The sequence below is a fragment of the Globicephala melas genome, chromosome X (genome assembly GCF_963455315.2).
Source record: "Globicephala melas chromosome X, mGloMel1.2, whole genome shotgun sequence".
Lineage (NCBI taxonomy): Eukaryota > Metazoa > Chordata > Mammalia > Artiodactyla > Delphinidae > Globicephala > Globicephala melas.
Window position 1 is genome coordinate 39,770,472 of NC_083335.1, and position 23,895 is coordinate 39,794,366.

General features: G+C 44.4%; 2 protein-coding genes across 2 annotated transcripts; one reads left to right on the forward strand and one right to left on the reverse strand.

Annotated features, from left to right (window-relative positions):
• Positions 1-6,123: 6,123 nt before the first annotated feature.
• On the reverse strand, positions 6,124-9,580 carry ZCCHC18 (zinc finger CCHC-type containing 18). Its single transcript, XM_060292885.1, has 3 exons — positions 9,514-9,580; positions 8,914-9,129; positions 6,124-8,711 (listed from the first exon to the last, which is right to left on the reverse strand). The coding sequence occupies exon 3, from the start codon at positions 7,806-7,808 to the stop codon at positions 6,600-6,602; it is 1,209 nt and encodes a 402-aa protein (XP_060148868.1). The 5' UTR covers positions 7,809-8,711; positions 8,914-9,129; positions 9,514-9,580; the 3' UTR covers positions 6,124-6,599.
• On the forward strand, positions 9,375-19,151 carry SLC25A53 (solute carrier family 25 member 53). The gene is made up of 2 exons (XM_030850164.2): positions 9,375-9,515; positions 16,590-19,151. Exon 2 carries the CDS (start codon positions 16,621-16,623, stop codon positions 17,539-17,541), a length of 921 nt encoding a protein of 306 aa, XP_030706024.1. The 5' UTR covers positions 9,375-9,515; positions 16,590-16,620; the 3' UTR covers positions 17,542-19,151.
• The last annotated feature ends 4,744 nt before the right edge of the window (positions 19,152-23,895 follow it).

Here is a 23,895-nt window from a genome sequence, read left to right on the forward strand (position 1 = left end):
CATGTTATACTTCCAATAAGCTTGGAAAGGGAAAGATCAGATGGCAGCTGGAAGGTCTCATAAGATTGTGGTAGGATTTTTTCAAAGATAGTAGGGACTTGAGAATGTTTACAGCTAATGGGGCAGGAGCTAGGAGACAGAGAAGGTTGAAGATACAGAAGAGAGAGGTGATGACTGAGGCATGAGATTTCTGAGAAAGGAAGGGATGAGATCCAAAACTCCAATAGAGGAGCTGATGTTAGACATAAGGGTAGTGGGGCACTTCAATCTCTAAAACAGGAGATGTATTCCCTCCTCTGGATCTTTAAAAATCTCAGGCTTTCCCATGTACTGGACATAAGAGAGTATATGAAGGTTGGTTGGACAGTAATGGATCTCGCAAGAATTGGTTGACTGTGGTACTTTCTTTTGCTTACTCACTTTACCTAGACCAGGAAGTGACTAGAATTCATATCCTTAGTTCTATTTTTCCTGTTAACAAAGAGTTTATTCTGTGTACTGAGACTGTTGGGAGCAGGAATAGGTATTGGGCTTGAGGATAGTGATGAAGATTTGGAAGAGCTATTGTGAGAAGTGAGAGCAGGAACTGACTGAAGTTTTGTGGGAGGATTTCCAGGTGGTATTGGATTGAAAAACCACCAAAATGAGAGTGTACTGATCATTATACCCATGATATTTTCATTATCAGTTCTTAGAATACATGGCATAAGATAGAAAAGACAATCCTTGTGTGGATTCAGAGCTGATATCTTGGGGGGCAAGATTTGATGAGAATATTGGTCAGAGAGGTAGAAGCGATTGATTGTGAGATATAGAGTAAAAAACAAGGAAATGGGAAGCCATGCTGGGAGGAAATGGATGGATCAAGGAAGTCTTGATAAGGTTGAAGAGTTAGTGCAGTGGGGATAAGAGAGAGAATGAGCTGGAGAGACAGGAGTAAACTAAAGTTCACTGTTTAAAGAATTCTAGGTGATCACAAAGTTCAGGGTATGACCATGAAAGAAGGTCATTGGAGACAAGATGATCAAGGGAGTGACAGGCCAGGGTGTTGGATGAGTAAAAACATGGAACTTGAAATTACTTTAGGTAATGGAAAAACTTAGGGGTGGAAAAGAAGAAATTAATTGGGATGCCATAACCCTCAATGAATATAAGGGAGTGAACAGAGTTCAGAAGCTGACACAGCAAGAAGGCTGTGATGTACCTTACAGAGAAAATGCATGCATTGGATAAGCTTCATTCAGGCATGAGTTAGTGATGTTGACTGTGAGTTCAATTTATTGATTTAACAATACGGTACATCCAGAAAAGGGAAGAGGAAATTTGCTGACCTATATGTGACGCCACTCCAGAAATCACTAAAATACCATTTGTGTGCGATGAAGCTATGGCAAAGATGGAAAAGCAGCTAAATTTGTAGGTTCATAAGATGACAGCCAAACTTTACAAAGCATAGTAAACGACATTTTTGTGAGGATGAGAGCCAAAGAAATTTAAGGTCATGTTACCTGGGTCAGGAAAATGTTAGACCCTTCTTGGTATTATAAAGAAACAGTGCAGGGACTTCCCTGGTGACACAGTGGTTAGGAACCCACCTGCCAATGCAGGGTACACGGGCTCGAGACCTGGTCCGGGAAGATCCCACATGCTGTGGAGCAGCTAAGCTCCTGTGCCCCAACTACTGAGCCTGTGCTCTAGAGCCTGTGAGCCACAAATACTGAGCCCGTGTGCCACAACTACCAAAGCCCATGTGCCTAGAGCCCGTGCTCCACCACAAGAGAAGCCACTGCAATGAGAAGACCGTGCACTGCAATGAAGAGTAGCCCCCACTTGTCGCAACTAGAGAAAGCCCACGTGCAGCAATGAAGATCCAATGCAGTGATAAATAAATAAATAAATAAATAAATAAATTTTTTTAAAAAACAGTGCATATAACTATTTTAAGAAATATAAAATAAGGTGTCTTTAAACAGAAACACAAGTGAAACAAGGTTATATGTTGATTGGTTGATGAGAATGTGACCAGGGGCTTGCAGGAAACTTACCCTGTCTGCTAGGAGCAGTGACTCAGCATTTGCTAGTTCACTGCTCAAGGTAATTTTATTAAACATGACTACCATGTATAACAAGAATTGACGTGTATATGTGTATGTGTGTGTGTTGGAGTATTTTAATGCAAATTTCAGACATCCTAACATTTCCTTTGTAAATATTTCAGTATGTATCTCCAGCACAGTGGTTCTCCAAGTGTGATGTGGTCTAGGGACCCTGAAGACACCTGACACCTGAGACGCATTCAAAGTTCTGGGAAATCCTCCTTTTTCCCACTACATATCTCCATAAGGTTGGATTTTCTTCATACACATCAACCAAAATAACCACAATCATAACACAATGATGAAGCAAATACGAGAGTCTAGCTGTCTTGTATTATGGCAGACATTACAGGGATTTTCAAAAATATAAAATATTTCTAAATTAGTTTTTGTTTTGGAAAATAGTTATTTTAATAAAATATGTTGTTTATGTTAACATGTGGGTTTATTATTATTTAATGAATTACTAAATGTTTTTAGATATTTTCAGTTTTGATTTTGAATATAGTAAACATTGGTAGATCTATAACCTATATAAGCAAAAGTCTTTAGGGTCTAAAAACATAGTAGTGATCTTTTTTTTTTTAGTAGGATCTTTTTTTACCATGTGCATGTAATTTTATTTTAAACTGTATTATAAAAAAGCTGTCAGAATTTTAAAAAGAAGCACTAGTGCACTTCCTTTGAGCACATGTTTGCAAAACTTGCCAAAAGGAAAAGGAATTTTTAAACTACTCCAGCTATGCATGAAAAGGAACTAGCACAGAATGATTCTAGTAATTAAAGTCACCAAGGCTACTTTTTGAAACTCTGGAAATCCCACAGTAGCTTTTTAAAGAAACCTTTTTGTTTTTATTTATTTTTTAAAAACATTTTAATGCTACATTTTATATACTTTTATTTATTATTATTATTTCCTGGCCACGAGGCATGTGGGATCTTAGTTCCCTGACCAAGGATTGAACCCACGCCCCCTGCATTGGAAGCCTGGAGTCTTAACCACTGGACCACCAGCGAAGTGTCCCTTTTTGTTTTCAAATAATTATGGCCTCACAGGAAGTTGCAGAAGCAGTGCTGAGAGGCTCAAGTGCCTGTCACCAAGCTTCCCCCAATGACAGTATCTTATGTAATTACCATAAAATATCAAGTCCAGGAAATTGATATTGGTACAGTATTGTTAACTGGACTACAGACCATATTCAGTTGTCATCACTTTTTACACGCATTCATTTTCATGACTGCATGTAGCTCTATACAGTTTTACCCCATGTATAGATTTGTGTAACAACCACCACAGTCAAGACATAAAACTGTTCAGGGCTTCCCTGGTGGCGCAGTGGTTGCGAGTCCGCCTGCAGATGCAGGGGGCACGGGTTCGTGTCGCGGTCCGGGAGGATCCCACATGCCGCAGAGCGGCTGGGCCCGTGAGCCATGCCCGCTGAGCCTGCGCGTCCAAAGCCTGTGCTCCACAACGGGAGAGGCCACAACAGTGAGAGGCCCGCGTACCACAAAAAAAAAAAAAAAAAAAAAGATCTTGGGGGGGAGCTGTGAGACAGGTGTCATGGAAACCAAGGAAAGATAGTATCTAGAAGGAGGGAGATAATGCAAAAGAAGGTCATTCAATGGCTAGTTTCTCCTGACAAAAGACTCATTTCATCTCTTAGCGTCTAATGAGACAGAAGGGAAAAAGGAAGGGAGAAAACCCATAATCTTAAATGAAGGCTATCAGACACAAAATTATTTAAAAGCTTTCTTTTGGCTATAGCCCTCAGACTGATCTGAATGCCCAGGTCTCCCATCTCTTCCAAATAGGGAAAATACATACTTCCCAAATAAGGAAAAGCCAATGTCACACAAAGTGAAATAAAATATCGGGTATGCATCATTTTGTGAAATAAAAATTTAGACAACTTCAAGTTTATATGACATAGAGAAGGACTGGGGCGGGAAGAAAAAGGAATGAATTAGAGGATTTCAAAGCAGTGGTCTATACTGAACCCCCGAGCTAACTCCAGTGAAAAGGAAGGCCCTGGTAAGTGTAGCATTTATTTATTTTTCTTTTTACTCTACCTGGTCCCAGAAAGAAATTAAGACAGCATAAACTTTATTTGGGTAAATCATTCAACAAGTGTTTATAGGGTAAAATTGAGAAAAGGTGAGTGGAAAGAGTAATATTTTAATCTAGGATAAATGAGTGGGCAGATTCCCTCCAAGGGTAGATTTAGAGAAGGTTACAAAGGAGGCTACAAACCTGCAAGAGTCAGAGAATGTTGGGCGCCCCTGTGGCTTTGGGGGCCTGACTGGAGCTACTTCCTGCCCAGGCAGGCGGGAGGGGTCCCCTTTGGCTCCAGAGAGATGGAGGTGGCTGCCAGGCGCCCAGAAGTGCCCCAGAGGGATGCAAGGAGTGGGCCTCTTGAGCCTTTGCTCCTGGCCAGTTCTCAGCTAAAGGGTCCAAGGCAGAGGAACTCTCCCAGCCTCCTTCTGGCCATGAGGGTTAAGGAGCTGAGGCTTAAGGCACACCTGGACTGCTGGGGGTGGGGGAGGGGTGGAGGCAGAGCACAGGAGACTGTGCTCCACCTAGAGAGACTGTGGCTGAGGTGGATTGTAAGGTCAGTTGTGGAGTCATGGACAGAGCAGGAGGAAGAACCAGGGAGGAGCTTAAGGGGGGCAATTCTGGAAGGAGAAGTGCTTCAAGGCAGGTTCTGAGTGCGGCAGCCCAGGGAAGCCTGCAGTGGGCTTCTTGCAGTGCGTGGCTCCTAGCCCTCCCTCAGTGCCTCAGCCTGGGGGACCCCCCCTTTGTTTCTATTGAACAGGCTAGTGTAATTAGAGCCTCAACACCCCTCTCCTCTTGGGACCACACAGCCCAGGGTTCTGTGTGAAACTTCTGGGTCTGCAGTTCCTACCAGGCTTCCTGTCGATCTAGATGTGAGTCCCAACCATCATGCCCTGTCCCCCTCTCCCCGCCTCCCCTACCCACACAGCTTCCTGTTCCTCCCTTCCACACACCATCCCCCGCACAGCACACCCTGTCCTCTCACCCCTAGTTCCTTCCTAACAAACTCCCTCAGGTCTGCATTCATTTCACTCCACACCCTGACTTAAATGAAATCATCCCCCTACCAACTTGTCCTGTTCACAAGGATAGGAACTAATGATATATCTACAAAGAACATGGGACCCTCAAGGACTGAGGTCATTTCAGTCATTTTTAAAAATCATCTCCAATCTGAAGCCATGAGATGGGGCAGGATCAGGTGTCCAGGAAGGTGTCTCCCCTATTAATGCCCTCAGTTCTGAAAGGCTATGTGGGCTTTCTGGCTTTCTAATTCCCCTGTTTTCACATGCCCTGGCATCCAGATTGCTTTTCATCTTTCCCTGGTGATTCCCATTTCTTAGGTCAGAGGGAGGTTAGCTGGGAGTCCTTGGGCTTCTGGTGTCCCCTAGCATGTAGCTAGGGTAAGGCTTGGGCCGTGCCAAGCCTCCTGGTACTGAACTCTCATAAGTAGCTGCTTTCTCTGTAATTGGAGAGGAGCCAGAGGGTAGTGTCAACCCAAAGGACAGTCTTGTTGCTACCAGGTGGTGTCCAGAAGCAGTAGTAGCAGCAATCTAGGGAATCTGCACAGGGAAGGGAGAGCCACCCCTTTCCAAAGTGAACAGGAATGGAGCCCCTGAAATACCCATTTCTCATTTTTGCTCCCACCCCTGTCCTGTCATCAGATTTCTCAAGATGCATTAGCTAAGAAAGCATTGGGGCATTATTAACTAGTGGGTGCAAATTTGACTCTGTGATATAGGGGAAAGGTCAGTTGTGATAAGGGACTCTTTGCGAGATAGCTCCTTTCAGCTTCTCTTTTCCTCATCTTGAAATGAGGTTGATAAACCACCACTTCACAGTATGAGCTTCCCCCATTTATAGTTTCTATATGTAGTTTTCTTATTATTTTCCTTCTATGTTCCTAAAAGTAATATCACACATAGAGACAGTAAACTTGATGATTATATATATTAATTGACATAAAAATCCACAACATAGTTTGGTGAAAAAATACACAGAATAGAAAAGCACTTACATTTGATCACTTTTATCTATTATCTATCTTGGTACACAGGAATAGGGAAATATCGAGAAGGACATTTATCCAAGGACTGACAATGGTTATACAAGGATGGAGAGTTTCAGGTAATTTTTACTTTAGTTTTGTATTTTCATTCATTTTTTGAAGGTTTAACAATGACTTATACTCCTTTCACAAAAAGAATAAAGTCATCAAGGAAATAGACACACACACAGAATAGATCCTTAGGCAGATGGAGGGGGGAGCAGGGACAGAGGTCAGGCTGTCCTCTCCATTTTGCTGGTATTCACAACCTCTTCTTCCCCAATGAAAGTCACTTTGTGGATTAATTCATGCACCTAGAATCCTCCCCCACCCCCTCCCCTGTTTTCCCCATCACCAGTCTCTGAATACAGTTAAGGGTTCACTTAGGGCAGGATCTAGCTCCTTATTGTGGCTCAGAGAGGTCACTGTGTTCACCAGGGACCTCTTTCGACTTCTTCTCCTCTGTATGTGTCAGATCCTGCAGGGTGATGATCACATTCTCAAACAGCTGGACCTTGTTGCTCTCATTGTCACAGGTTTCCTTTGAGTGGCCCTCTTCACCACAGTATGAACAGCGGACTGTATATTTTCTCTTCCTGCCTCTACGTATATCTCCAGGACCATCATTCTTATATGCAGAACCACCACTGGTAGAAGGAGATTGAGCCTGAGAACTGTTTAGGGAATTGATGACCAGTATTTGAGTCTGAAGTCTGGCCCTGACTCTGAGGGGAGGGGCACCTATGGATGTAAGTGGAGGGTTCTGAGACTCCACCAGGATCACATACTCATCTGAGTCATTGAGGGTATCATCTACCTCTATCACGTCGCAATCAGCAGTGCTGATGGCTATTGGCTGGGAGCCCTGAAGTGCCACAGGGCTTGCTGCCCTCTCCATGATTAGCTCAGATCTTTTGGGCCGCTTCCGTTTCATAAAAGTGTCATCCCAATCCTCTTCCTCCCTTATCATCTTGATTAACTCCAGGAAATTGGGAAGCCGCTCCAGATCATTTGCATACATCCTGAGAAGATGCTTCAGCCTGAAGCGCAGGTCCCCATTCAACTCAGCCCCTAAAAGGAGCTGATGCAGGCGAGTCTGGTTTGTATCTTTCTCAGCTATGATCCCTGCCTGAATAGCATTCTGGAGCTGCATCTCTAAATGGATCACATAAAGGCAGGTTTTCTCCCCTTGTGCCTGCAAAGTGTTAAAAAATTTACCATGGGCAGTGACACTGCTTTCAGAATCCCCAAACACCAATTTCATGGTGCGCAAGAAATCTGCCACACTTAGGTTGGGGTTGGCCGCCTGCAGCAAACGCATGACCTCCCGCGTGGGGCCCCTAAGGGTTTTCATCAAGCGCTTGAGTTTTTCCTCCTCAGACATATTCCAATCTGGCAGGGCCCCATTGACTTGGATCAGCCAGTTTTCAAAGGTTTCTTCCCCTTGGGCTGGCACCACCCTCCCCGAGAACAACTTCATGTTTCTTTCTGCCATATTGACCCTTAAAGGACCAAGACTCCTCCCTAGGGACTTCAATATGGAATGGGCCCAAGGTGGCAAGGGTGTGTTCTGCCGCCGGCTATTACCCACACGTGCAATGATGCTAGCCATGATGGACGATGATCGTCTATCTGAATATAACAAAATGCTCAGGCTTTTTAGAAAAGCCTAATCTGCAGGAGAAATCCCCAAAGCAAAGTTTCTGGGCTCTGCCTTCCTTCTATCTCAGTAGGAACTGTAAAGAAAAGGGGGTGGGAAAGGTCAGTAAGGTAGTAGACTGCAGGAAAGCAGTCTGCGGTCGCTTTCTTTACCTTCCTGAACGCCCTGAGGTACATTTTCCATTTGTCCACTGCCTGGAAAATATCCTGCAGGAAACCGGCAATTACAACCTTCAGGAGCTAATGGGTGTCCCCGTGCTAGCAGAGTGCTTTTCAGAGCTACAACCATCCCCTCCTGCCAGGCCTCCAGGTGGGAGAGCAACTGTTGCTTAGAATTCTAGGTGAAATAGTCAGTTTGTGGAGCCGATATTGGGCTCTCAAAATAGAGTGCAATGGTCTAAGTCTCACAGATTTGTGGTAGCAAGTAAGATCTCCATTAAATTCATGGTCTCACGTCTCAACCACATTCCCTTCTCAAAGTTTGCCCTGTTATTTATCAAGATTCTTATATGAGCTCAGAAACAAGTGCGCGCCTTCATTTCACGTTCAGTCTCTGCAACAGGTGCCTCCGTGAGAAAGCTCGATTCCGAGGTAGGTCTACCTCTGTCCATATGAGGTTGCAGATCCCAGTCCTCAGGACCATCACGGAGGGCAGGGAAGGGAAGGGAAGAAGCAGTCTCACCCCTCATCCTGCTCCCTCGACCCCTCCTCCGCTGTAGCCAGACGGAAAATTCCCTCTCCCACCTTGTGAATACAAGCCAAAGCGACTTCCCCACACCCCATTCCGGGAAATCGTTGGCCTACCAGCTCCGCAATCAGCCGCACAGAATTCAAGTTCGGATTCGGCTTTGATGGCCTGCCACGGAGAAAGGGAATGGGAGTTGGACACACACACCCACATATCCTTCACCAGGAAGGGACCAGGAGATGCAAAGAGGGTTCAAGGCAGACAGCTTGCGATTCCCCCCACCCTTCCCGCCCCATTACTACCCCCTGAAAACGCCCTCCCGCCAATCCCGGCAAATCCTACCCATTCGGCAGCATCCAGTGGAACCCACCTCCTTCCTCAGCGCAGCGGGGCCGCGGCAGTGCTCCTTCCCCTGCCTCGCAGTCCCCGATTCCACAAACGGGGAGCCGCCCAGTCCTGATGGGGCTTTACTCTCCTCTCTCCGGGCCTGGCAATCGCGCCCCTTTTCTTTACCTGTGTTGGGCTGGTGGACAGCCCATGCTCCGGCGTGGACAGCTGTGGATGCCGCCTGCCGGTCACCGTGGCCCTGCAGGGGAAAAAGATGACGCCTCCTAAGCAGCTAAGCGACCCGGAGCCGCCAGACGGAGCCGCTTCGCCCAGCTAAGGGTAGTCGAGTCGAGGCAGCGCGGTTCCCAAGGCAGCAGCGGCCGCCCCCGCCCACCCGCTGAGCCCTCCCAGCAGCCGCCGCTTCTTTTAGCCTCTGCCCATTGAGACAAAAGAGCAAGATGAGTCGGGCGGCGCGGCCAATCAACGGGGCGAGGGGGCGGCCTCCCCGCGCAGCCTCCTGCCCGAGGCCATTGCTAGCAAAAGGGGGGGAGACGGCCGGCTGGGGCTGCGGCACACAGGCGCGGGAGCCGGTGCGGTGTCAAGTCCAGCTCGGACTCTCGGACTGGGCCGATTTGCATTTTACCCGTGAGTTTGCTGCTTCCCCCTCGTTTCCTTTCTCCTTCTCCCCTTACACCTCTGTGGTCCTCCGCGCTTTGAGACCGGATGCCTTCAACACGAGGTGGGACAGAAATCAAGTGAACAATAAGAGTTCCTCACCTTTGTATAGGGGGAAGGGATGAAAATCATTTACTGAGCGCTTTCTGCGTGCAAACGCGCTTGCACGGACATCTCATTTATTCGTCTCAGCAGCCTTGTGAAGGAGTAGCAGTATGCCCATTTAACAGAGAGGGGACTTAAACATCCAGTCACTATGGTTAGGAAATGCAGAGCTACGAGCTCACACCCAAGTCGACTTGACTGATTTCAAAGGCTGCCCCTTGTAAACACTCCTCTCTACTCTCAGATTGAGGGTTAGTTGAGAAAAGCCAAAGCCAAAGTGGAGATGGGAAGGCCCACTTGGAACTACTATATAGAACTGGTGAGCAAGGACTATCATCTCCATTTTGCAGATGAGGAAACAGTCATAGAAAGGTTAGGCGTCTTGCCCGACATCATACAGCAAGTAAGTATCAGCATCCGGTTTTACACCCAAGTCTGTTCTCCAGATGCCAACGATTTGCCCCGCTTAGCTGCCTTGGGGGCATTTTTAAGCGGGTGGTCTTAAACCAGCTCAACAGCAGTCTTGGTGTGCTGGTAGTGCTGAGAGAGGGCTTGGGGAGGCAGTGGGAAGAGGGCAGTGGGGAAGAGGTAGGGAACTTTTATGGTACCTATTGTACAGAAGAGGAAACTGAAGCACTTTTCTTTCTCATTTTTACACTACAACAAGCTGCCTGCTTTTTCTTTAAGTAAACAGTTATTTTTACATCTTATGACCCCCAAAGGAGATAAGACTCAGAGAGGTGAAATGACTTGCCTGAAATTACAAGGTGAAGCCAAAGCTTGTATCCCGTCTCCCTGACACCAGAATCCATGCTGTTAACCAAAGTATGGGTACAAGGCTGGCTGCCTCAGAATCATTTTGAAAAGCTTGTTAGAAATGTAGATTCCTAAGCTCTACCTCTGGGGGATTCGGATTTACTAGGACTAGGGCTGGGGAGGATGATTTATATTTTTAACCAGTGCTGTAGTTAATTCTGAGGTGTAGAGAGGTTTGTGAACAACTGCTGGAGACACCACGTTATGCTGGTGGTAATAAGTAAATGGGGCTGTGGCCAATGTATCTGTCTATACCATATCTGTCGTGAAATGTAACTCCAGAGCAGAGTTTCCTATCTAGGGTCCTTCCTGAAATTGTTTGCAAAGAGTAGAAGTTAGACTCTGTATATTCTTCTGAGTCTTAGCTTTGTAGATTTTCAAATGAGTCTGTGGCCCAGAAATGGTTAAGGACCACTCCCCTACAATCTTTCTTCCTAACATTTTCTCTCTCAACTTGTACTTGAGGAAGAAGTGTGAGAAATGAAACACAATTTGACCTAACCCCCGAACTACAGCTCTCTGCCGCTGATAATAGCTCTTTCATTTCTTGGCTTGAGGACACGTTGCTAGGTTGCCCTTCTGTGAGCTCTTGAGAGGACCTCTCCTTTGCTGGATTTGGCATCACTGGCCCCAGAGAAGGAGCAACTCCATGGAAACGGCATGCAGGGCTGTCCAGAGTGAATGGGCTGTGAAATCAGTGGCAGAGAAATCTGTACCATTTTCCATGATTTCTGGTTCTTGAAGAGCAGGTCTTACTTCCCTTAGGTAGATTGTGGTTAGGAGGCCCCTTTCAGGGCTTGTTCTTGACTCCTGATGCATTGAAGCAAGTGAACAATCTGATACCCTTCGACTGCTGTTGGGTTGTCTTCAACCTGCATACTTCACCTTCTCCTTTCTGCTTTCTTATTGACTACCTCAATACCTAGAGTTCCTTGGAGTAAACAATGAACATTTGGAGATGAAGCACCTTCCATCTGAGGACTGTGGGCTTGTTCGTGGATGGAAGAGTGTGGGGAGTTGGAGGGTGGAGGGTGTAGGAAGTAAAGAGAAGACTCGCTTCACACAATCAGGGGTGATGCTAGCAGCAGCTCTAGGGTTTCCTTCAGACGCTTGCTTCTGCTCCCCAATATCATGACATCTGACCCTGGGTCTCTTGCAGATTCTTGTTCTGTGTTTAAATTGGCTTCATCGCCAAAGTAGGTGATCTGCAGTTGGACCTGGTGGGTGTGGGATCAAACAGGACAAAGAATAGATCTTATAGCTCTGACAAAAAATAGTGGAAGGAAACAGATTGTGTACAGGTGCCTGGATTGGGCCATTAGAACAAAGTGAGGGTCTCTTCCTGCAAGACTGGGAGGAGGATTTGCTAAGCTAGCTCCTATTAGATATAGGGCATCCCTGATCTCTGGCCTCGTGTGTGGGAGTGTGTTCTAATTCATGGCTCTAATGAGACCACATTTTCCAATTTCGACAAAGAAACCTAAAAAGCCTGAAGGTTAGAGAGGTAAAGCTATTAGTTGAAGCAACAATAGCTGCCCTTGGCTGCCTGGCTCCTCTGTGCCAGGAACTTTCCATCTGTTATCTTATTTAAGTTTCTCAGCAACACTGTTGAGACAGGCATTGTTATCCCATTTTGCAAAGCCCATGAAGGACGCTTCTCTGTTGTCTTACAAACAAGAAATGAAAAAAAAAATCTTCCTTCATTTTATTTTTTATCAATATTTTTTAATTGAAGTATAGTTGATTTACCATGGTGTGTTAATTTCTGCTGTACAGCAAAGTAATTCAGTTATACATATATATGCATTCTTTTTTATATATTCTTTTCCATGATGGTTTATCATAGGATATTGAATATAGTTCTCTGTGCTGTACAGTAGCACCTTGTTGTGTATCCATTCTATATATAAAAGCTCACATCTGCTCACCCCAACCTCCCACGCCATCCCTCTCCCAATCCCCACCCCCTTGACAACCACCAATCTGTTCTCTATGTCCGTAATTCTGTTTCAGTTTCACAGATAGGTTCATTTCAAACAAACAATTCAGAATGTACTCTGCAGATGACCCAGTGCATTAGACTGATTTCAGCCTTTAAAACAATGTTGTTGTAATCTTACTTATATTACTGGGATCTCATTTTTTTTTTTTTTTTTTGCGGTACGCGGACCTCTCACTGTTGTGGCCTCTCCCGTTGCGGAGGCTCCGGACGCGCAGGCTCAGCGGCCATGGCTCACGGGCCCAGCCGCTCCGCGGCATGTGGGATCTTCCCGGACTGGGGCACGAACCCTTGTCCCCTGCATTGGCAGGCGGACTCTCAACCACTGTGCCACCAGGGAAACCCTGGGATCTCATTTTTAAAAATCAAGCTACTAATATAATTTATGGACCAACTTGTATACCGGGTAATGCACTAAGCATTTTATATACTTCATAACATGAAACCTTCATGACAGTCATTTTACAGATAAGGATACTGAGGCTCAGAGAGTGGAAGAGATTTGGCAAGGGTCATAAAGCTAGGAAGTGGCACAGAGAAATTCAAACCCGGGGCTGTCTGACTCCAGAGGCTGTATCCTTATGCTATAATGCACTGCAGTGGGGAAAACAAGGCCCTCATTTTACATCAGCTTGTCTCTGTCACCCACAGATCTCTCTTCTTCCCACAGCCTGTATCCAGAGCCAGGTACCACTCATGTTTTAGGCATCTGTGCCTTAGGCCTCTTCCTCAGCCTAGAACTCCTGCTGTCACTCCTCCACCTAACAAGTGCCTGCTCACTGGTTAAGGATCAAGTCAGCTGCCCCTCCTCAGAGAAATTTTCGGCTGCTTCCTATCCTAGGTGAAATAAATTGCTCTTACGTTTTGCTCTGACCTTGATTAGTGTACGCTTTATTTTACCTCCCAGTATAGTTTAGCTCATGGTTGACCTGTCTCCCCCACTAGATTCCCAAGCCCTCGAGGGCAGGTACCAAGTCCTGTTCACCTCTGGCTCCACAGTGACTTACCTACAGTGATTTCGTAGATGATCAATATGTGTTTGTGAGCTGGCCAAAGGAATGGCTGAAGGATGCCGGAATGAACAGAGAAATGTAGGGCTGGATCTTGGCGCAGTCATGCAAGCTGTGCATCTGGGCTAGACTGGCCAGGGGAGTCTAGAATCCCCTTGGCTCACTTTACTAGGCTGTAAACATAGGAGACACATTATGGGGTCCAGGGGGTAACTGCTATAGGCTGACTCCAGACTCATTCTGTGGCCTCTATTTAGAAATTCTTGTTTAAGGGACCAGGCTGTCCTGGATGGTTTATATAACACCTTTGCATTCACAGAAGAAAGGTCTTCCTTGCCTCTCATGTGAACACAAGATACCACTTCATCTTGTTCTGAGTATCCTGCAGGAGTGTCTGCAGCATCCTCACAGACGATGAGGTCGGGAAGCATCTTTTGTAAAAAAAATATTGTTTACTGAGGCCACCATGCCATGGATGGTCAACCACTTTATCTCATTTTATTTTGTTGATCTTTGCAACAACCTTCTGAGGGAGGTCTGTTGTCCTTAGTTTGTAGCTGAAGAAACTGAGACTGAGGAAGTGTCTTGCCTAAGGTCACACAACTAAGCAAGTGGTGGAGGGAGAATTCAGGCTCAGGTCTGTCTGCCCCCGAAGGCTGGCATTTTAACGGAAAAACACATGGGAGTAGACTCCCCCTCCCCCATAAAACAGGAAGAATTAGATTTATAAAATGATGACAGATATTTAAGGTAAATTGTTTCTAAATTATTGTTCAGCTTTAATCCCTGAAAATGACTGGCAAAAATGGCAGAAGGAACCAGTGATGGAAAAAGCACAATTCCTCTATCAAATACTGGCCTGATTTCCCCCACATCAGCCGCCTGCCACATGCACAGTACGAGGATGCCTAGAGAGCATTCCTCCCTGTCTGCTGATTTTACACTCCAAGATGCATTACACTCCAAGATGTCAATATATTTCTAAAGGTCACACAAGAAGTTGATAAGAGAACTGGCACTGAGAATTCTGGTCTGCCAAATTCTAGCCCAGTTTTCTTTCTGCTAAGTCAGCGCTCCCTATACAGTCAATCAACACATATTTACAGGTTACTCAGGAAAATGTGGGGAGGAAGTGGAACATTACTGCACTCTGAGATAGAAGAGGGGACAAACGTTTCCCTCACCGCCTGACCTTACGTAGGTGCAGGTAAAACTTGGGGAAGAAATCCTTGGTAGGAATGCTGGGTAATATCAGGCGCCCCTGTGGCTTTGAGGGCCTGACTGGAGCTACCTCCTGCCCAGGCAGGCGGGAGGGGTCCCGTTTGGCTCCAGAGAGATGGAGGTGGCTGCCAGGGGCCCAGAAGTGCCCCAGAGGGGTGCAAGGAGTGGGCCTCTTGAGCCTTTGCTCCTGGCCAGTTCTCAGCTAAAGGGTCCAAGGCAGAGGAACTCTCCCAGCCTCCTTCTGGCCATGAGGGTTAAGGAGCTGAGGCTTAAGGCACATCTGAACTGCTGGGGGTGGGGGAGGGGTGGAGGCAGAGCACAGGAGACTGTGCTCCACCCCCTCCACCTAGAGAGACTGTGGCTGAGGTGGATTGTAAGGTCAGTTGTGGAGTCATGGACAGAGCAGGAGGAAGAACCAGGGAGGAGCTTAAGGGGGGCGATTCTGGAAGGAGAAGCGCTTCAAGGCAGGTTCTGAGTGCGGCAGCCCAGGGAAGCCTGCAGTGGGCTTCTTGCAGTGCGTGGCTCCTAGCCCTCCCTCAGTGCCTCAGCCTGGGGGACCCCCCCTTTGTTTCTATTGAACAGGCTAGCGTAATTAGAGCCTCAACACCCCTCTCCTCTTGGGACCACACAGCCCAGGGTTCTGTGTGAAACTTCTGGGTCTGCAGTTCCTACCAGGCTTCCTGTCGATCTAGATGTGAGTCCCCTGCCCGACCATCATGCCTGTCCCCCACTCCCCGCCTCCCCTACCCACACAGCTTCCTGTTCCTCTCCTCCACACACCATCCCCCGTACATCACACCCTGTCCTCTCACCCCTAGTTCCTTCCTGACAAACTCCCTCAGGTTCTCAGACCTGCACTGAACATTCATTTCTTCTTTATCCCAAATTTCCTTCATGGATCCTGGCTCCCCAGTTACCTTTCATACAACTCCATCTGCTCCCAGACCATTCTAGGGTAGGAGCAGTATTCTGGAATCCTTGAATGGCCTCTTCCATCTAGTCTAGTGGTTCTGAACCAGGGGCAATTTTACCTCCTCCCTACCCACCGGGGACATATGGCAATGTTTTCAGATATTTTTGTCTGTCAGAGCTGGGCAGGTCACAACTTGTGCTACTGGCATCCAGTGAGTAGAGACCAGGATGCTGATAAACATTGCACGATGCACAGGGCAGGCACCTACGACAAAGAATTATCTCGCCCCAAATGTCAGTAGCATGTACGCTGAGAACCCCTGCACTGTTATATAGCTACAGATCTACAAGGTTAAGCTTGGAAACTGTCAGATACGGAGCCTTTTCATGCTAAACTTCCAGGAACAGCTAATCTGTCTGTTCCTCAACTGGGAGAGGGGGGCGGGGTGTTGCCATGAAACAGCTACCACATTGTCAGGAATCTGCAGAAAGAGAGGCAAGGAGATTCCCCGCTCCCTCAATTTACTACCAACTTTTAGAGAAAGTACTGGACTACAACTTTTGAATGCCTTTCTGTCTCTACAAGATAGTGCCACTTTTTGGAAAGAGAATAGCAACTTATTATTTTAACAGTTTATCAAATGCAAGATTTCATGTGGTGAATGCAGTAACGTTTCGGAGCCCTCCTTTCCCAATTTTATTTTCTTCAACCTTCAACCTTCTTTGAATATGAGAGTATTTGCTGGATCAGAAAAACACTGTAGAGGTGTCTCTGTTCAGCAAAACTCACTGCCTTTGTTTTAATTTAAAGTGGATGAATTCTTTCTTAAGAATGCCCTTGTTTCTCAGAAACTGGCCCCCCAAGTTGCTTGTTCCCTTAGAGCTGAGTTTCTTGGAACTCTGTTTCTAACTAAGCAGTGAAAATGCTCACTAACAGATTTCATTGGTCAGTCTAACCTCTTTTTTTTCCACTCTTGCCAGTCTCTTCCCTCTGCACCCAGTTATCTTCAGCATGGGGGAACAGAACCACTCTCCTGGGAAGGAGCTTCAGCACTGGACACGAACAGAGTCTCCGGGAAAGAGAAGCTGGCACTCCCAGGCCTACGCCCTTGGGGCCGTTTCCAACTTTATGTCTACTTTTCTGACCTTTCCTATCTATAAGGTTGTGTTCCGGCAACAGATCCATGCTGTGGCGGTGTCAGAGGCTGTGCGGCAGCTTTGGCATGAAGGCCCTCAATATTTCTACCGGGGAATCTACCCGCCTCTTCTCTCCAAGACGTTGCAAGGGACTCTGCTGTTTGGGACTTATGATAGCCTGCTGTATTGTCTCTCCCCTGTTGGGCCACACTCCCTGGGACACCGGTGGGCTGCAGGGCTCATGTCTGGTGTAGTGGAGGCTGTGGCACTCAGCCCCTTTGAAAGGGTGCAAAATGTGCTCCAGGATGGTCGCAAGCAAGCTCGCTTTCCCAGCACCTTCAGCATTCTCAAGGAATTCCACTCTTATGGGCTTTGGGGGCGGCTGTCGCTGGGTTACTATCGCGGTTTCTGGCCTGTCCTTCTCAGGAACAGCCTGGGGAGTGCTCTGTATTTCTCCTTCAAGGATCCCATTCAGGATAGCTTGGCAGAGCAAGGCCTGCCCCATTGGGTTCCTGCCTTGGTGTCTGGGAGTGTCAATGGAACAATCACCTGCCTAGTTCTGTATCCTCTGATTGTGCTAGTTGCCAATATGCAGTCCCATATTGGCTGGCAGAGCATGCCAAGCCTGTGGGCCTCTGCCCAGGACGTGTGGGACACTCGGGGCCGAAAGGTGTTCCTGATCTACCGTGGAGGTTCCCTGGTCATCCTAAGGTCCAGCGTGACATGGGGCATCACTACTGCTATCCATGACTTCCTCCAGAGGAGGTATCGTTCCAGGAAAGAGCTGAAAGACTGACTAGCTGCAGGCAGTGTGGCCATGGCAACTTGTTATTCTAAGCTTTCCTGGGTTGGTTTAAATAGCTTACTTCTTTAGCTTGGTCACCTAATACAACTATTCTTTAGCATCTTTCAACTGTCATTGCACTCGAGAAGTTCCCAACTACCAGCCTATTGGGCAAAGACAAAGCCAACAGTGTTCCTTGGTTAGCAAAAGAAATTCACCCCGGTCTATCCACAGCTTCAACAGGCTCAGACCCAGGAAGCCTTTAAGTAACTGGTAATCCACATGAAATGTCATTCCTTTAAGGAATTCACTGACTCTAAAAGATATGAATAAGAGGAAACTCTAAAAGGTGACCTTAATTAGGCACTGTGAGTTCTGGGACCCCTCCAGTTGTCCTCTGGACCAAACTGAGTGGAGGACCAGGAATTCCAATTTCAGAGAACTAAGCTTGACTCTTAGGATGGGGATTCCATAGACTTTCTCAGATGGCTACATTTTCATGACATTGTTCACTACTCCTGCCACCACCACTCTCACTTCTCAAGGCTATGGGTACTAGTTTCAGGGTAGCAGTTATGGCTGGAAATCCTGAGTTAGACTTGCCTCAACTGATCATGTGCCACAAGAACTGAGGGCAGTGGGAAGAAGTGTGGTCCCTGGATGGATGGGAAGAATAGACTTTGAGGGAATAGGTTTAGTTGCATGCAGAATAGATAATTCTACTATAGGTTGATTGGTGTTAAATGCTGGGACATTTTTGATAGCAAGGCAATAACATTGCCTAGAAACCACTTGAGGTTCCCTAAGAAATCTGGAACTGGAATGACTATATCTCTTCATAAATAATTGCATATTTTATTGCTGTGGATAAATATAGTTACTGTGACATAAGTTAAAGATCTGAAATTATAGCCTGTCATTCAGAGCCATTCAAAATATGGTCCTCATAAAACTTGTAGCATTTTATCACACCATTCCCACTTACATAGATCCTATATCCTAGCCAAACTGGACTATTGTTCCCTCCCCAAACATGCCACTAGCTTTCCCATGGCCATGCTTTGGCCCACACTATTTTCTCCACCTGCAATACCCATTCTCCACATGCCAGTCTGCCAAAATCCTTCTGGTTTCTCAAAGCCCAGCTCAGATGCCACCTTCTCTAAGGAGCCTTTTCTGATTATCCCTAACTGAATGTGATTGCCCCTAACTGAATGTGACATTAGTCTCGTGTGATGCCCCTCTCCAATATTCATATGTGGCACTGATTCCATTATGTCACTGATTTCATGTGGGCTGTGTTCTTGATGTTCTTCAATACCTCCTACTAGACTGTAAAACTCCTTGAAAGCAGGGATTCTTGTACACATTTTTAAATCTCCCATTGTGCTTAGGTGCTCAATAATGTTGGCTGAATTATTGAATTGATTATCAAGCTGTGATATGGTCTTTATCCTCAGGGTGCTGTCCCTTGTACATGGAGATAATGTTATTGATTCACTGTCATTAAGACCTGCCTTTGGGGTGTGGTTTTTGCTTTATTAGTGGATTTAGTTTTGTGCTAATGATAATGATGCTGCTGCAGATGATAATAGTAACAACAGTAATTAAAGATGACTTTCAACTGGGACATTTGATGAGTTTGTGTTATTGGTGACATGTTTGTTGTTGACAGCACTGTAGGATCTGAAATTTCACAGAGACATTGCCTAATGGTCCGATTCATTTTAACTCTGGAATTTTGAGGATTTCCAAGATGACATATGTTGCAGTTTTTCCCTTATAGATGATATCATGTAATGATCTCCACTTGCACCTCCTTACCAAACCAAAATTGCCATTTATAATGATCTGACTGTAGATCCTAGCTGTGAGGATTCCTCACTGAATATCAAAGAAATTAAAGACACAGCTATAAGCAATATGAGATCAGAAAGCATTTGCCAGCAAGGTCAACAGAAAATGGCTGGTCCAGAATCGCTGCAGATGAGTTCCCATGTCTGATCCCTGTGCAGACTTAGATGGGGTGGGACAGTACTCTGCTTGCAGATTCAAGTATGGGGAACACAGAGTTTGTACAAGGGAAGGAAAAGTAGAAGAGCAGCTATTTCTATTTAAAGGCTAGCTTTCAGAATGAAAAAAAGTATTTACAAAAATCATTACTTAGCTAATGGCTTTGGTTTTTAAGCTGAAAAGAAGGGGATAAACTCTCGTACTCCCCCACTTTTCTTATTCAAGAGATGCATTTATTTCCAAGTACACTGTCCATTTCCACTTATGTCACTGTGTCAGTCCATGTGTCAGTTCTTCATTTAAAATTCTTATTTAGAAATAATTTTGAACTTCTAGAAAAGTTGCCAGCATAAGTAGAGTTTAAAGAATACCCATAAACCATTTGCTTTATTATTTGAGAACTCATTCTCTGTCTACACACACATGGTAGTTTTTCCTGAACTATCTGAGTTGTAATTTTTAATATTTCTAGATTCAGTATTTGTAGATTCAAATTCTTTTAAAAAGACTAAGAGCTTTATCTCTATGACACTGGCACAGTTATTACAGAATATTAGAAAATGAAAACTCATGGCATATTTTAAAGCTACATTAGTGATGATTGTTTAAATTTACTATATTTGCCTTTTTAAATACTTTACATTATGTGTGTTAATACTTGAAGCTATGCAATTATAAACATGAATTTACAACTAAATCATGTTATAATTGAAATAGTTTATTTTTACAGATTGATTCATATAAAAACCTAGGTAAAATTCTAAAATTATATAGACCAATCAACTTTCCCCATTTAAATCTTCTAAGTAAAATTTAAGAGTGTAATGGTTTTCTAGTAATTTTAAATATCAATATTTAGTTTTGTGGTGTTAATATTATATTTTCTGACATTTAAAAAATGGCGTTTGGACTTGAGATCAATAAAATAAAGAGGTAATAAAAACCTACGTCTGTTTAAAACTTATAAAATATAGAAGTTGACACTAAAGCTACTTGGTACAGAAAGTTGAAAGAAAAAGAATAAAAATCCCTGTCTGAGCTCTGTGTATTTTTGTCTAAATATAAACTACATCAGCTTCCTAACGCTCAAGGTGAAATAATGAGTAACTAATGTATTAAAACTATTATCATAAGTATATGGTTTATGAAGATTTAATTTTGCTTTTAACATTTAGTTTTAAACATTAAACAGCATTATAATTTAACAATGTGTTTGGGATAACTGCATATAGTGTAGTATATTAAAGTTAATAAAATAATGTTGTATAGGAGATAAAAAACATGATAACTCAGGAAAAAAGTGAAAAGTTTTCCTAAAAGAATAAGGTAAAAAATACTGTATTTCCCTATTCTGTTTACTCTCCAACTTCTCTGTTTCTTTCATACCAACTTCCTTTTCCTCAAATCTTCAACACCTCCTCTCCCATCCTCAGTCCCAGTTCATGACCTTACTTTCTATTTCATTAGGAAAAGAGAAGCATTCAGAAGAGAACTGCCAGTTAAAAGAACATTTATAAAGCTATTGCCCATGTAATGACCATCCAAGACAAGAAATGCAACATCTTGATAACCCCCACCCCTAGTCCTCCTGCATTCCAGGCCCCTCACTGATGACCTTCCTCCACCCATCCTAGAGATAACTCCTATCCTGACTATTATGATATCATTTCGTTACTTTTCTTTATAGATTTATCTTCTTGTTACCAGAAGGGGGACACCTTCAAGGGCCTGAGAGTGGGCTCTTGTCTAACACTCAGAAATGAATTGTCCGAGGAGACACATATACTGACAAAGCAAAAGACTTTACTGGGGAGGAGCACCTGGGCAGCAGGGTAAGGAAACACAGGAGAACTGCTCTGCCACATGGCTCGCAGTCTCAGGGTTTATGGTGGTGGGGTTAGTTTCCGGGTTGTCTCTGGCCAGTCATCTTGTCTGTGCCCATATTTAGTCTGACTCAGGGTCCTTCCTGGTGGCGTGTGCATCTCTCAGCCAAGATGGATTCCACCGTGAAGGTTTCTGGGAGGTTGGCAGAACATATTATGGGCTGGCATTTCCTCCTTCCTTTTGGCCCCTCCTGAATTCTTCTGGCTGGCTGTAGCTTGTCAGTTCTATGTTCCTTATCAGGACCTCCTGTTGTGAGATAACTCATGCAAGCAGTTATTATCCTGCCTGGCCAGGGACGGCAGTTTCAGTCAACGGTTCCCTAACATTCCGTATAAGCATCCCTAAACAGCACAGTTTTATTTTACAGATATTTGAACTCTATATACTTTATATACTTGGAATTGTGACTACTTCTTTCATATTATTTGTGAGATTCATCCATATTGTTGCAGGTAGTTGTAGTTATTTCATTTTTCTAAACTGTGATAAATTTACTTTAAAAAGATTTTTTAAAGAGAAGTTTTAGGTTCACAGCAAATTTGAGAGGAAGGTATGGGAGAATTCCCATATACGCCCTGCTGCCACAGGTACATAGCCTCACCAATTATCACCCTCCCACACCAGAGTGGTACATTTGTTACAACTGACAAATCTATATTGATACATCATTATCACCCAAAGTCCAGTTTACCTTAGGGTTCACTCTTAGGGCTGTATATTGTATGGGTTTGGACAAATGTATAATGACAGGTATCCACCATTATAGTATCATACAAAGTAGTTTCATTGCACCCCCCAATCCTCTGTGCTCTGCCTATTCTGACCCCCGCCCAACCTCTGGCAACCACTGACCTTTTACTATCTCCATAGGTTTGCCTTTTCCAGAATGTCATATAGTTGGAATCATACAGTATGTAGCCTTTTCAGATGGGCTTCCTTCACTTAGTAATGTGCATTTAAGGTTGCTCCATGGCTTTTTGTGGCTCATTTCATTTTAGCACTGAATAATAATTCCATCATCAGGATTTATCAGTTTATTTATCCATTCACCTACCGAAGGACATCTGGATTGCTTCTAAGCTTTGGCAGTTATGAATAAAGCTGTTATAAACATCCGTGTGCAGGTTTTTATGTGGCCGTAAGTTTTAAACTCCTCTGGATAAATGTTAAGGAGCACAATTGCTGGATTGTATAGTAAGCATATGGTATAGTTTTGTAAGAAACTGCCAAACTGCCTTCCAAAGTGGCTATACCATTTTGCATTCCCATCAGCAATGAATGAGCATTCCTGCTGCTCCACATCCTTGCCAGCATTTGATGCTGTCAGTGTTATGAATTTTGGCCATTCAAGTATGTGTATAGTGGTATCTCACTGTTGTTTGGTTATTTCACTTTTATTTTTGTATGTACTATTGTGTGAATATACCACAATTTATCCATGAAAACTTTTAGGGACATCCTGCTTGTTTCCAGTTTTTGACTGTTACAAAACAGTGCTACCATGAATATTCTTAGTAGTGTATATAACTACAGACATCTCTACGATATTTACCTAAGAGTGGAATTGTTGGTTTATAGGGTATGGGGACTTTCAATGTTACTGGATAATGCCTAAATTTTCCTAATGACTAACTTTTCCTAATGCTGTGTACCAATTTACACCTACTAGCAGTTCCCATTGCTCCACCTGCTGGCAACATTTGTTATTATCAGACTTTAAAATTTTTGCCAACCTGGTGGGTGTAAAATGGCCTCTCATTTGATTTTAATGATTTTTCTTGTTCTTTTTTTTAACATTTTTATTGGCGTATAACTGCTTTACAATGTTGTGTTAGTTTCTGCTGTATAACAAAGTGAATCAGCTATATATATACATATATCCCCATTATCCCCTCCCTCTTGCATCTCCCTCCCACCCTCCCTATCCCACCCCTCTAGGTGGTCACAAAGCACTGAGCTGATCTCCCTGTGCTATGCGGCTGCTTCCAACTAGCTATCTATTTTACATTTGGTAGTGTATATATGTCAATGCCACTCTCTCACTTCATCTCAGCTTACCCTTCCCCCTCCGTGTGTCCTCAAGTCCATTCTCCACATCTGTGTCTTTATTCCTGTCCTGCCTGTATGTTCTTCAAAACCATTTTTTTTTAGATTCCATATATATGTGTTAGCATACAGTATTTGTTTTTCTCTTTCTGACTTACTTAACTCTGTATGACAGACACTAGGTCCATCCACCTCACTACAAATAACTCAATTTTGTTTCTTTTTATGACTGAATAATATTCCGTTGTATAGATGTGCCACATCTTCTTTATCCATTCATCTATCTATGGACACCTAGGTTGCTTCCATGTCCTGGCTATTGTAAACAGTGCTGCAATGAACATTGTGGTACATGATTCCTTTTTTTTTTTTTTAAGATTTTTATTGGAGTATAATTGCTTTACAATCGTGTTAGTTTCTGCT